The sequence below is a fragment of the Eptatretus burgeri genome, chromosome 11, assembly GCF_056783735.1.
Source record: "Eptatretus burgeri isolate ZD-2024b chromosome 11, Ebu_testis_v1, whole genome shotgun sequence".
NCBI lineage: Eukaryota > Metazoa > Chordata > Myxini > Myxiniformes > Myxinidae > Eptatretus > Eptatretus burgeri.
The window spans coordinates 57589050-57604437 of NC_140971.1; the positions used below are offsets into that span (position 1 = coordinate 57589050).

The following is a 15388-nucleotide window of genomic DNA, read 5'->3' on the forward strand; positions in this document are numbered from 1 at the left end:
GTTGCAGCAGCTTGATCAGCATCTCAAGGAGATGGGGATGGGCCAGGGATCTGCCTGGGGGATGGAGACCCTTGGAGTATCGCCAGAAAGTGGATGCAGCGACGTGCTGCTCTTGCGCATGCTCCCATACCTAACCTTCTTTGAAGTATCTGGTATTTTCCTTCCTGATAATCTTCTTCTTCTTGGAATGGCAGCTTAGCTGCCGGGGTAGCTTTCCTTTCTTGGAAGCGAGGCTGTGTCGCTGAGGCAGTGCCCCTCTACCAGTACACACTGGTACTCATTTCACCGACCTCGGAAGGATGACAGGCTGAGTCAACCCCCTGGTGTATTAATTCAGCGGCCAACGGGGCTTGAACTCAGGACCCTGGGATCCCAAGCCGTCACCCTAACCACTAAGCCAACACCAGGCCTTCCTGATAATAAAAATAAGATAACTATTAAATACAACTTTTACTGACTGTAACGGATCCAATGAAACATTTTAGCCAAAGCCTTTCAGAAACTGGCTGGTCAGGCTTGACGTTCGACTGAAGGTGGCAGCGGTTTGCAATTTATTCAGGGTGCCAGTGACAACTCGACTACTTAACTGCATGCGAAAGACCCCATGGCATCTTTAACGCCTACCAGTTAATTCTAGCAGATGGGACACCCAGCTTAACGTCCATCCAAGGGTGTCGAGTCTGGAATCTGACGCAAACTAGACAGCTCAAATGCAAGTGCGTTACATCTGCACCATTCCTGTTGGACACATTATAAAATTAATGTAATTTCATTTCATTTAAATAACCTTTTTCATTGACGGCCTTGACGAAAACATCACAACGTTATTTTCATTTGCTATTAAAACAGAGTGGAAAACAGCAAAATATTCACCAAAATCGAATCATTTCTTCCTTGTCACATATCCAACCAGTCCACCAAGTCTCATCGGAATCCGTCCACAACTTTTTGAGATATCATGCTATTTCTTAGTTTAGCCCTCTCTCTCAATGGTGAAGAATCACTTTTTTAAAAATCAAAAAATCTGGATCCGGATTCAGATCTTCACCAAAATTGAATCAGTTCTTCCTTCTCACACACCCAGCATGTCCACCAAGTCTCGTCCGAATCCGTCCACAACTTTTTGAAATATCATGCTATATATCATTTTCGGCCCGATCTCTCGATGGTGACGAATCACTTAAAAAATTATATTGTTTGGATCCGGATCCGGATCTTCACCGAATTATAATCAGTCCGTCCTTGTCACACACACACCCAACCTGTCCACAACTTTTTGAGATATCCTGTACACAAGCAAACAAACAAAGAAACAGACAGACAGAAAGGGGTGAAAACATAACCTCCTTCACCTTCGGTGGCGGAGGTAACAAAGTCAATGTTGAGAAATGTGAAACCTGGGTCACTTCACAAATTTGGAGTGAACCTTATTGAAGCCCACAATGATGACGACGATAACGACTGGGATGTTAAGAAGGAAAATGACAGATCGTCAGTGAGGAAACTGTAGCAGTAATCAGGAGGCTGGATTGACACGATTCATAAAGGCAAGTCCCAATTCTTCATACAAAACCATTTGTACAGCCCTTCATACAAGCTGAGGCTTCAACAAAATTTCAATCTTTCAAATCCTTTTTTTAAACGAGATAATGAGGTTACAACAGACAATTATCAGTCATTTAACACATTGACAGCATGCCTAGTCATAGACTGTCGTGTTCTGTACAATTCAAGGACTTCATTTGGACTAATTACAGAGTTTAATCAATCTATCATGAAATATCAGACATAGACAGCTGAGTGTGCACTTTGTATTATTTCGAACTTTCATGTGCATGACACTTAGATCTCCAATGACCATTGCTTGTTTCAGGTCAGATTCACAAGATAATCCTTCATTAACATTCCATCCAGTAACAATTTTCATACATATCAATATGTTCATACATTGTTCGAATCAATATTGTGTGCGACCTCAAGTCGAAAAAAAAGAAACATCAGATATATTTTTCAGTTTTATCTAAAATAATGAAATTCCCCGATATTGAGCAACAAGAACAAGAACAAGAACAGCAATTCATTTATTCACTATTCTCTCCTTTCTGGTATTTTTCCACGAAAATTACACAAAACCGAATGAGTTAACAGAATTATTTTTTTTTGCACAACACATTTTGAGGTCACTTAATATTTTTAATTTGTGTAGCCCCATATGGGGAAAGCTAATTTTACTTGTTTCCCACAAATCCCCAACAATAGCCTCGTAAGACCCCGGTGGGTTGGGAACCACTGCTTCAAGTAATATTTGCTCCTACTAAACTCCCATTTCCAAACTTAGCGCCAAGTGCTCAAGAAGGCATCAAGACTCACCCTTGCAGGCTCCGCACCATGATTTGTGGATAATTAGCATTACAGGAAGGCTGCTGCAAAATGAAACAAACAAACAGTTTTCAAACAAACATGCAAAACCAAATCAGTAAAATGATGACGCAGTAAAACATGTAGGTAACTGGTCGATCCATCAGAATAATGCACAATTTCACAAATCAAACTCGACGTTTTTGACATGGAGTGTTTGATGAAAAATTATTGCAATTTCAATGAAAGCCACACACCTGGGTTAAATTTTTTTTTTTTTAAACAAGCAGAAAATTTAACTTTACAGTAACATTACTGCATACTACACAATACATGTGTTACTATAGAATATATCATTTTATGATACAATACAACACAATTTTGTTAAACAAATAATTTTACTGTTTCATATTCCATCAATGTGTACTGTATAATATGTCATTTCAATAGATATTATAGTGTAATGGTCGAACAGGTCTTCATAGACCGGGTATTCGCTATGTGGGGAATTGGGGGGGGTGGGGGAGTGGGGACAGAGGCCCAGCATCCACTCGCAGGCAGGCCTATGTGCAGGCAGTCAAGGCCGCATGGCCGTCAACAATTCGGCAGACCACAGAGCGGAGAATCGGTGGATAATCGTGTTTTAATGGTGCTTTACTGTGGGACTCCAATTTATCCATCCAACAGGTTTATGAGCCGATTATCAAGTGCTATAGAATTGCCATTCCCCAATGTTCTCGACACAGGTTCTCATTAACAAACACAAATTTAGTAGCCAAAAACAGGGTCAAGGAGAAGGGAAGGGGATACGACGATCCCGAACACGGTAACTCAACTGTGACAAATGAATAAAAATAAAGCCTCACGCCCATGATGCCAACAATGGACTTACCAATATATGTCCTCAGCTCATTCATACGAGTGACACAGGACAGAGAGCGAGAGACAGACAGACAGACAGACAGACACAGACGAGAAATGAAGAATCTGAGGCACGATGGGCCCTGCTCGTGCTTTGTTTTTGGCAACAAGACTAACCCTAACCCAAACCCTAAACCTACCAGTGCGCCTCTCTCTCATTTGAGCCATGTGGAGCCTTGGTGCTGTTATTTATTTTTAAAACAAAACACATAATGACATTACAATAGCGAAAACCAAAACAAACACCAAGGTTGGGAGACATGAACAGGCTGGGAGAGGAGATGAAGGCAACTTCACCAAAACAAACTCGACTGCCTGTCATACACGTATTATGTACCATTAAAATAACTGAGATAATTGAAATCAAATGACCCTAAAGCCAAATCCATAAAAAATAGTTTTACAATACAATGTAATTCTTCAAACATAATTTTACTATAAAATATCATTTTACTACAAAATATTGCTGAAGTCGTTGGGTTCGCCAGTTGCTCGGCTCAAACCCCAGCGAACCGGGTCAAAGTGGTCATGTCTGTCCACCACGATACTGTGCTGAGTGGGACCACCAACCCAGTAGTTGAGCCGTGCTTATCGGTGCCATATGCTGGATCTTAATTAACGACCGAGCGGCGTCGTTCGGCGTAGATCCAGCCTCGTTATTGGCACTAGACGTCCAAATCAAATTTGTCCTTTAACATGTGCACAACTGCAATTGTGATAAGAACCATCCAAATTTACTCGTGGTTTTAAAATGTAATCAAAAAAAATACAGCTCTGGAAAACTGGAACGGCATTTGGTAGAGTGCTGAACTCCACCAGGCTGAACAGTTTATGTTTTGTATCCCACCTAAAGGCCAGATCTGAATATGGACCTCCAAAATCGACTCGGCTTGTTCTTGTCACCGAGCCAACTCATCCACAATCCTCAATGGTAAAGAATCACTTAAAAAATTTTCTCGGATTCGGATCTTCACCAAAATTGAATCGGTTCTTCCTTGCCACACATTCAACCTGTCCAACAAATTTCGTCTGAATCCATCCACAACTTTTTGAGATATCTTGATCACAGACAGACAAGGGTGAAAACATAACCTCCACTCACCTTCGGTGGCAGAGGTAATTATCGTATCTGGATCCTCACCAAAATCTAATAAATTCATCCTTATCACAAACCCAAACCTGTCCAAAAAGTTGTCTGAATCTGTCCACAAGGTTTTGAAATGTCATGCTAGACTGTACTATATCGATTTTGCCCTGATCTCTTTATGGTTACGAATCACTTTATAAGAAAAAATTAATATTGTTACAACTCTGGAAACCATGCGCACTCAACATTCAGGTCCCAAAGTTAGTTATGCCAGAAAGTACATGTGAGACAGGTCCCTTCCTTTTGTCTAGTGGGAGAGTCAAATATGTGCGTTATGATGTTTTTTTTATAGTTAGGTTATTACATCTCACCACCTGCCCATCACGCAATAATGGCTTGACCACCATCCACCTTCCTCAAACACATGTGGAGGGGAGGGGCGGCTTTCTCTGGGCATAGCCGAAACCCCTCCCAGGAAGGCTGTGCCCGTAGGATCCTGGCCAATTAGAGGCGAACAGCGAGGTGTGCTGACCAAGGCCCCTCCCCACCGAGGGAGGTCCATAAATTCCAGAGACTCTCTGAGGCGTTGTTGGTGGGTTGCACGAGAGTTCTGAGAGGTCCTTAAGGGTTGTTGCTGTTACGATGGGGTGGTTACGAGGGGCGATTACGAAGAGTGGTGACAGGAGGTCTACGTTGCTGTACGAAGGGGTTGATGATGTCACGAGAGTTGAGCAGAGGGCCATCGAGGCGGCGAACGTGTCTCTGCTGGCCCTCTACAAGGAAGGACAGAGCGACCCTGAACCCTCTTCGTGGACAATGATTATTCGCCACCCAAACTCCGCCACGAGCCTCGAGTCCCCCACGTGCGACTGGGGATCGGACCAACGACCTTTGTCAGGTGCCGCATGGCGAAGCACACCATCCCTCCGACGGTCAGGTGCCCACCGAACTCTGAGCCCCAGCTTGTCTCTCTCCACGGCTGTGAGGGTCCAAGAAAGGACTCTGGGGTTTCTTTTCTTTTTGTGTGTGTGTGTCTACGTGTGGGCCCGTCTGTAAGTAGAACTGCATAAGTGTTTTTGCCCATTGTAAATACTTGCATTGAATATTCGCTCTAAGTCTCGCCTCTCTTGTCTTTTATTTACTGTAACTAAATTTATTAGAAATGTTCCCAGTTCGTTTTCGTTCTTTTTTTATTTGGTCCAGCATGGTCCGGGCCTCAGTTCAGATGGGGTTTATCCCCGATAGTCCGTTAGTCCGAGCTGGCATGGCTTTGGCAGTTTCCGCTTGGCTGCAACCGAGCCGGGGTTGGTAATCGGTAGTTGGAACTCTACCGCAGTCGGTAGAGTGACCCTGTTCGAGAAAGGCATGCCGAGGGCGTGAATCCCCGGTAGCCAAGACTACGTGGTTACTTAGGTACTTTGGCTCTAGACAAATAACCCGACGCCACGCGGTCGAGATATTGGCGTTTCACGGTCGATTAATCGACCCGCCGGCTTCGGAGTTATCCGGAGTGACAGCCTATAATTCTGGGGAGTCTGGTGGGAGACGGCGTAAACTTCCCCACCGGGCGGTCGTTCTCACCACTGACCCCCGGCCTACAACAATATCTATGTGGGAAAAATACACACTTAGACCAGGAATCAAACCCAGATCCTCTGGTGAACCATACCAGTGTTCTGCCATCTGAGCTATTTGGGCAACCCATGGGATGGACACACAATTCTCCCACATACAAGATGCCACTCTCATTCCCCCATTGCTTCCAGGGCACTCACTGCCCACCATTAATACAATTATAAATGAATGGGAAAACAAACTTAATGTGTATGTGTGAATACTATGCCCCCTGTGGTGAATAGCGAACATGGATTTGTTCCCCCACGGGGGGAAGACCCTCTCGTGGACAGGCCCTTGCTGCTCCTGTGGTTGGCAGTGAGTGCCCTGGAAGCAGCAGGGGAATGAGAGCGGCATCTATATGTAGGAGAATTGTGTGTCTTGCCCTTGGGTCACCCAAATAGCTCAGAGGGCAGAACCCTGGTTTGGTTTACTTGAGGACCTGGGTTCAATTCTTGGTCTGGATGTGTATTTTTCCCACATATACATGTTAAGTTTGTTTCCCTGTTCATTAAAAAAAATTTTAACTCTCATATCCAAATACAGATTTGGCTCTCCACCAAATTCTAAACAATTTGTCTGTCACACACCAAACCTGTCCACCAAATTTCATCCGAATCCATCCATAACTTTTGGAGATATCCTGCTTCCAGTCAGACAGACAAATAATTACCCTTTACCCCCTACCAAATACACACCCATGGGTCAAATCAACATACGAGAACTTTAATTACCTAATCTCTTTAGGTCTCTTTCATACAACAGGAGCTCGACAAGATAAGAGTTACACAAGACGGAAATACCGCAGGCCGCGTCAGGACGGACGCAGCTTGACTCCTGGTGGAGACACAAGTAAGCAAGGTACAAGTCATGCCATAGATTGAGATCCGCACGAGGTGGAGAGTTGGCACAGCTTGCTGGGTGGCACAGATATCATAGTGGCAAAAGGAGCTGCATCAAGGGGAAACACCTTGGCAACTCACGTGCAAGTTCCCCAGTGAGGTTCCCAGGCATCTGCCGTTTTCTGCCCCTACCCATTTTGATGCCGCCCTTAGCACCTCCCCTCTCAGCTGCTATTGGCCTGGGGCCCACAGTTCACAGGTGGAGGTTACCTCCCCCCCCCCCAAGAACTTTCACCCCTCATCCTCGGTTTTGGTCTGGATCAAAGAGGTAGCTTTTCTCGCCTAAACTTGCGTCTGATGGCCTGTCAGAACTTTCTTAGTTACATAAAAGACAGATTACAAAGGTAGGAACAAAAAGGGGTTTCCCAGGATGGCAGTTTTAGACACAAACATTGGGGGCAGGTGGACGACAGCTATCTCAAATCACAATTAAATGACGTCACGCTTATTCTAGTACATGTGCATGGCTCACAAAGTGGGTACACTACTGTTACACAAAGGGCAAAAAAAAAAGTTTAGGGAAACATGAAATGCAACCCATTATGTTAATCTACATGTATTCAAATAGCTAAATCTAAATTTTTAGACCTGCAGCACGTCCGGTTTTAAAGTTACCACTGATTATATACAACACTGTAAATACACATTCGAATTTCGAGCTTGGCGTCAGCGTTATGTACGGAATCAGATGAAAAAAACAACGTAAATATTATATTTTGGGATAAGAAACAGATAATTTTTACTCTGCCTTTTTAAAAAGGCTCAATATGTGACAGGACAGGAAAAAAAAAAACAACACATTTTGAGAGAGTCCGATGTTATAAATTACGAAGAAAACAGACGAGTTCAGTAGCAAAGAAAGCCACACTTGTAAGCGAAAAATAACGTTAAAATCGAATCTATTTCTTTCGAACTTTTGAAAATAATCACTTTAAACATGAAAAGAAAAACATAATTCTTACCTCTCGGATCCTCACGAAGCACCAAAAAATTCTAGCGTTGGTTAAAATGAAGAATTATCAGACAAATGTGAGTCACCTCGTTCGGCTCGGCGTCCTCACGCTGGATTCGTACATTACGGCTCTCGCAAAGACACCGACACGAAGACAAACGCTGCACTCGACGGCGAATGGAAATGTGCTGACACGCTTGCAAGTGCCTATTATATCCATCAATCGGGGAAGTTTGCAAGACGGCAAGATTTTCTAATGCTAGTGTTATTTGCGTCCGACGAGAGATGATGGATGATTCGTACATAACGGGACTGACACGAAAATCAAGATTACTTGCGTCCGAATTTTATTTTCTGATCACAATTTTGTTCTATATTTTTCTGCCGTTAGACTCATATTTCCAAGAAATTAAGGGAGAATTGGAATAAAAATCATAAGAAACATTATCAACACTGGACTCCTTATTTTTCTCGATGCGGTGGACACGAAGCGTTATGTACGAATCCATTATTTCATCAGATAGGGTAGATGCCAGAAAACCCGAATAGGGAGACAGAACATCATCAAAACATAAAAGAGACACCAAAGTTCACATTCTGATTCACCACACTCAAAATAACTGTCACATAAGAAACGTAGAGTAAAATAAAAATTTTACCAATCAAACTGTAAAATTTCCAAGGTTAAAATACCCATATTCTGTTTCTTTAATTCGTCTTTAATAAAACAGGGAATTGGAGAGTATGATATTGCCGGTTTCTACAGGTACCCCAAGATGTCCACTTTCATTTCTGATCATTGATGGTTTGTCTAAATACCTCATAATAGTTTTATGTGGAATTTCCCACAAACGTACCACAGCATACCCACTTTGTGAGCCACGCACACATGCAATATGGGAGATAACTATCTTGTGGTATGCCAAGGTAGGCCCAAGAAGTCATTCCTACGACGACATCACTTTACGATTACAAAAAATCATTTTACTATGCAATTCAATTTCACTACAATACTGTGTCATTTTACTGTCTCTTGTCTATAATATAAGAGAGATGTTTGTCTGTCTGTCTGTGTTGCCATTTTTCTCAAAGATGGCTGAAAGGATCTTCGTCAAACTTTCAGTGAGAGGTTCATCAGTGAGTGCCAGGGAGTGTTTCAGGCAAAAAAATATATATTGGATTTTTTTTTAATCTTCCTGTAGTGCCTATTGAAATATTAAATGATCCCCAAACCCATTCCTTAGTGGATATAGGGAAGTGTTTTGGGTCCCCTCCCCCAAATTTTTTTTTTAGAAAACTAGAGAGTTCATAGAACACGATACCCCATGCAGTGTTCAGTAAAATATATACAGTAGTGCACTTCAATTTTAATGAAATAATAATTTTAACGATTGTTAAAAAAACAAAATGCGGACGTGTCGTGCTATTTAAGTAGTCCAGAAGCAGTCCCAAATACCACCCTTATACACCACCCCATTTAACCTTTATTTAAACTCAAGTACTGCAAAACTGGAGGTTTTTGGAAGTATTATAACAGGCGATTTGTGTACTTCAGTGTTCAAGTAGAGAATTAAATTTAATTCTGGGTTTTACGGCCATTTTCCGCAGTGTCCATTACACCACCCGATCAAACACATTGCGTTAGTTCTTTGTGCTTGATATTCCATTCCTTTATGATGTTCTTAAAAACAGTAGGTTTCCTGTTTGGAATGATTTTCAATATTGTTTGACTGCCAGACAGGCAGATGGAATAAAAATCTCACTCCTCTCTGCGCATGTGCGATCACAGGATGAATTCAAAGCCAAAGTACATTAAAACGGCAAACTTGTCTTCATATTCACGTTCAAAATACAACATTCAATTTGAATGTTGTTCCTCGATCATAAACTGATAAGATGGACGGACAGACATGAACCAATTGCTGAACCCTGCTTTTGGCTTCAGGTGTGTGTGGGGAGGGTGGGGGGTGGAGGTTGTTTGGTAAAAAGAAAATCTGATTTCTTCAAAATGCCAACAGTATTAGAACAGGACTGGGAAATATCAGGTACCCCTGCAAGCATATGATCATTTTATTAAACATTATTTTTATCCCCAAACTTAGTGAAAAAACACGGGGGTGCGGGGTGGCGGTGGGGGAAGGTGGGGGGTATTGTAATCGGCTCCGTCCGTCCAACTTATCGCCTCCTAAACGGTTGTGCAGAAATTCACCAAACCTGATAGCTATGATCACCACATGACACGAAGGTGTAAGAGCATTATCATTTTGACCTCACCTCCTGGGGTGGGGTCAAAAGGTCAAACACCAAAATATGCAATTACAGGGACATTTTGAAATGAAACTTTTTTGAACCTTTTTTTTTTTTTTGTCTGTAATCACGTATAAAAAATTCTGCAGAGCACAGTTATCATTGGAAATTTTTGTAACTTTGCATATCAGAGGCCTATAGAGGTCCCTTTCAGTGCATAAAATTTTGAAGGTCAAGGTCAAAGGTCAAGGTCACTTTGTCGCAAATCAGGGGAGTCGACGAAACCCTTATTTTTTGAGTAATTTTGATCGGATAGTCTTCAAACTTCATGGGAATATAGTTCATGGTCTGGTGCTCAGCTGATTAATTTTTGGTGGCGATTGGCCTTGACCTTCATGGTTAGCGCCTAAGGTCAAACATATTTGACCCAAAGGTCAAATTTTCAAGTTTTAGGAACCATATCATGTAGTACCTCAAATTGAACACCTCGATGAGTGCTTTCTAGATATGTCAAGCTTGAGACATTATGACGTCATTTGGTGACGTTATGAGGCAAACGCATATTTTCATGGTTACTCTGTAGAACGATTCTCATCGGAATCTCTCGTAGGCAGATATTCCTCAAGGAGTCGCTCCTGGTGGATAGCAGCTCTGTTCACCTCAGTGTGACCTTAAAGAAGTCACACGTGGTCACCTTTTTGCAAGATACGGGTCACCCTGCGGGTGACATTGATTTGTTTGTTTGTTTGTGAACAGTATTACGGAAAAACTCCAACGGATTTTGACGAAACTTGGTGGGGGGGGTTAGGTCTGGTCCAAGGATCATGCCATTAGATTTTGGACTTGGTCGAAAGTCCAATATGGCCGCTATGGCAGCCAATTTGAAAAAATATTTGAATTTTTTATTTTTGCATTTCTACATGTTTTAAGTGATTTCCAACCCCCCCCCCCACAAAAAAATTGTTAGAGAAAAAAAATTTTTGCAACTTTTTTTTTTCAACAAAATTTCGATTTCTTTTTTTTGCATTTCAACATGTTTTAAGTGATTTCCAACCCCCCGCCCCCCCAAAAAAAAATTGTTAGAGAAAAAAAAATTTGCAATTTATTTTCAACAAAATTTCGAATTTTTTTGCATTTCTACATGTTATAAGTGATTTCCAACAAAAAACATGCCAAAATTATAATTGCGGCTGATTTTGGAACTTCAGGTGGATATACCCACATAAAATCAATTTCTGTCTCAAGAAATCTAGTTATGACGAATGAATTGAGTATGGAAAAGTTAAAAGTAAAAGGGAAAGTTGCAAACTATAACTCTGTGAGCACTGTTGATGTCAAATTGAATGAATAGGATATCAGGTTCACTTAAGTGACCCAGCAGTATTGGCGGCGGAGGTTTTGCACTCTACCGAGTGCTCCCCCTTTAGTTGAACTTTGTTTTAGGAGGGAAGCATGGGGATTTGCAATGGCACGCCATCGACTTCTCTCTAGTATGATACGCAATTGGTGTAAATAGGTCTGAAACAGTCTATTTACTTCAATAACATTGTTCCTACGGAAATCTGTAAGCCTGGTGTTGGCTTAGTGGTTAGGGTGGTGGCTTGGGATCCCAGGGTCCTGAGTTCAAGACCCAGTTGGCTGCTGAATTAACACCAGGGGGTTGACTCAGCCTGTCATCCTTCCGAGGTCGTCGAAATGAGTACCAGTGTACTGGTCCCGGTGTATGCCCCGGTTAGAATAGGTGTACCATATCCCTGTGTGTCGTAAGAGGCGACCAGGGTTGGCGTCAGGAAGGGCATCCGACCATAAAACATTGCCTCAAGAAAAAGCCCAACCCCTGCACAGCAGGGAAAAATGGCTGTAAAAACGGTCATTATTTATTCTACGGAAATCTGTAAGTCTCACTGGGTTTTCCATTATCGCCATTCAAGAGTTTCATTACAGATCTCTAATAAAAAATCTCTAAAAGAGGATATTTAACTTATTTTGCCCAAAATATGATAAGTAAAAATGGGGAAAATTCCTCCACAATGCATCGAGTTTTCAAAATCTTAACCTCGTGAAAATACGAACGTTTTAACTTTCTAAAAGGGCATTGTTTTTTTTGAAGAAAAAGACCTGACCATTAAATGTTGAAGCTCATCTCCATATTCAGTTTTAGGGATGACGTCACAGTGGTTAAAAAACAACAAACAAACAAAAAAACTACATTGGAACCGTCATACTAAGACGGTCTCAATTATTCCCACCTTGGAGGAGCGGATGGGGAAAGTTTTTGTCCCAAGTCTTTCACGACCCAGCTGGCCTGGCCTGACGTTCGACTGAAGGAATTTGCAATTCAGGGAGCCGCCAATAACTCGGCTACTCCTCGTGAGACACCGGTCATTGACATCCAACAAGCTGATGCTAACAGACAGGACACCTGGCTTAACATCCATCCAAGTGATGACTCAGATTGTGATGCACCAATCTGACAATTTATAATTGGTTTGGGAATTGAACCTAAACCAGACAGCTCAAATGTAAGTGCACTACCTCAACACCATCCTGTTGGACTAAGCTGGGACGGTACGATCGCAGTTTTGAAAAATTTTGACATTTGTAACAATGCAAGCAATTTTCATGCTTATTACAACTCTTGTTCTCACTTTCTTTTGGGACATGACACCTCTAACATCACGCATTGTCATACATGGTACAATAGCTTTCATCATCACAGAAATATATCAAGAAGCAAAGGATTGTTGATCCTGCAGATTCTTCATTTCTTTGCAAAAACCGATACTTTTGATAGGGTATGTTGGAGACTTGGTCAGCGCAAGCTGATCTGCCTGCATTTCCGGTGATTATTTCAGTCTTCAAGGCCTTCACCGTTGGGGACCCGACTACGTGTTCTGGAAGACCGTTCCAATCAGTGATGAAAAACCTTCCATCCGTGACCTCTCTCATGGGTTGGTATCTTGCATTTACAAAGAAATCATCTTGAGAAATTCTGTCGCAGCAGTTTATAATTCTGAATACCTGCATCATGTCACCTCTCTTGCGTTGATAATTCAGCGAGTGAGTGTCCACTCTCAAGCCCGTCTTGATAATGGTAGATAGCTTATAGATTGCACAAACTTAGCAGCTCTTTTCTGAACCCTGAACAGTTTAATCTGCAACAGAAACAAACAAATACAGCACCACATGCTGGGTAACCATATTCAAGCACAGGTCTCGCCAAATGACTTGCATAACGAGGCAAGTATATCTGTGGTCTCCAATAAGGTGGCTGAAAGCTCGTTTTATCACCCCCGAGCTTGTTGGCATCGATTTAAGCTGCATCAACGTGCTTGCGAAGGTGAAGATCCTGGTCTATAGTGATCACACGATCCATTTCTTGATTGCATTGATCATCATCTCCCCATTGTTGCCGTTTTCAACATTATAGCACTCTGCATTTGTGACATTCATTTTGCATTGAAGAGCAGCGTGGGTTTTTTATATATTTTTTTGTATACCTTGTCGAGGCTCATGTGAGAGCTAACACACAACGCACAGCAAGGGGAGCATGAGACAAGAGGGTGGGAGTGGGAAGGACAAAACAGTGGGGAACAGAGACATTAGGAGATCTGTGGAAGGGAGAGGGATGGTGTGGGGAACATGGGGAATACAAGATGAACATTACAGGGACTTTCAGGAAGGAAAGCAGGGAATTTGAAGGAGGTGGGTTTGGGGTGGATTAACGGGGGTAGAAAAGACCGAGGATTTGGATGGGGGATGATAAGAGGTGGTGGTGAACAGCTGTTTTGAAGGCCTGGAGGGAAGAATGGGATTGAATAGAGTGAGGGAGTTTATTCCAAAGGCGGGAAAAAAGAGGAATTAAAGAGTGAAGGTGAGCAGTGATTCGTGATTTTGGTAGTTTTATCAGAAGGGGGTTGTTGGCGGACCTTGAGCGCCCTGTGGAAATGTGGTGGGGACAAATCGCAGAGAGAGCAGGGGGGAGAGGCTGGAGAGGAGACGGTAGAAGACAGAAAGACCACCGACCGACCTGCGGTGAGAGAGTGAGAAGCCCAAAGACTCAGCCTCATTGTGGGAGATGCCAATGATCCGAAATGCCTCGGTTTCCACCGCGTGAAGCCGAGAAAGGTGGGAGGCAGGAGCACCAGCCCAGAGGGGAGAGCAGTACTCCATCAGGCTGCGAACGAAAGCTTTGCAAGTGGTGAGGAGCTCAGGTGGGCCGAGGAAGGACTTTGCACGACGGAGGAGTCCCAGTCGGCGACTGGCTTTGGAGGCGAATTCAAGAAGAGGAGTGCCGATCATCATGAAACAAATGTCGATTCAGAAATATCAAATTCATTCAGTACAGTGCTACACGGACGGCGAGAATCAAACATTTAGCTCCAGGTATAAAATAAAATAAAAATTAAAAAAACAACGCTTGGTTGTCATGGACACGCAATGACGCTCGGTTCGCGTTTGGCCGCCTCGCTGATTTACCTGACTTCGGCAACCTTCAGAGCATCTTCGAACGACCTCCAGCCGATGTGATCCCCGAAGCCTGCAGGAGTGAATACAATGAGCGAGGAACGTGGAACACGTCGCCGCGACAATGAGCAAAAGGACAGACCGGCGGTGATGCCCCATGGGGCCTTCGACCACTCACCTCGGCCGAGGCTTCCATCCGTCGAGACACCGACGCAGAGGATCGCGCAGAGCAACACCCACATCGTGATGGACTGCATGACGGTGACGGTTCAGACGCGACAATGACCAGGGTGAAGCAACTCACCAGATAGAGGACAGAGAGAGAGATATGAGGCGCGCACTCCGACTCACTTTCGTATCTTTCCTTATCCTCCCTTTAAAAAAATATTTACAGCATTTTAAACTACGACCCACAGATTCACGATGACCCACAACCACAAAACTGCTGTGCTTTTGCTTCGCAGATATCGCGCAATCATGTTTTTTTGGTGTTCAAATGTGAAACGGTAAACATGACACCATTTACGGACGTAAAACGAATAGAAAGTACTTTGCACAATCGCCGGGACAGAAATACCCTGAGAGGATTAAAACTGTGTTCGAGGTTGTGACGCTAACCATTCCATCGTGGTGCGCGAACACTGTATGAAAAATTCCCTTCCTAAAGGCCCTGTCACACCTTGACGATTTCGCCAACGTATGCCTGACGAATGCAAAATTGGGCTAAAACGCCGGCACACGTCGAATACGTTATGGGTAAGTTTGTATACGTTGAGAGCACGCTGCAAAACACTGCCATGCGTCGTAGTACGCTGGCTTTCATCGTTGTACTTTGCGGTT

At 43.0% G+C, this 15388-nt stretch overlaps 1 protein-coding gene across 2 annotated transcripts in view; it reads right to left on the minus strand.

The window, feature by feature from the left end:
* TXNDC12 (thioredoxin domain containing 12) overlaps window positions 1-15064 on the minus strand; it is a 34605-nt gene extending 19541 nt beyond the window's left edge. The window contains exons 1-3 of one of the 2 annotated variants that reach the window (XR_015049379.1): window positions 14727-15055; window positions 14561-14621; window positions 2371-2423 (exon numbers count right to left, since the gene is read on the minus strand). Coding sequence is in view for 1 of the 2 variants with exons in the window: in XM_085846591.1 (XP_085702717.1) it covers window positions 2371-2423; window positions 14561-14621; window positions 14727-14805 (193 nt within the window). In the remaining variant the exon portion in view is untranslated. Of the gene's footprint in view, window positions 1-2370; window positions 2424-14560; window positions 14622-14726 lie in introns of both variants that reach the window. The other variant, XM_085846591.1, reaches the window with a different exon arrangement.
* Window positions 15065-15388: the final 324 nt, after the last annotated feature.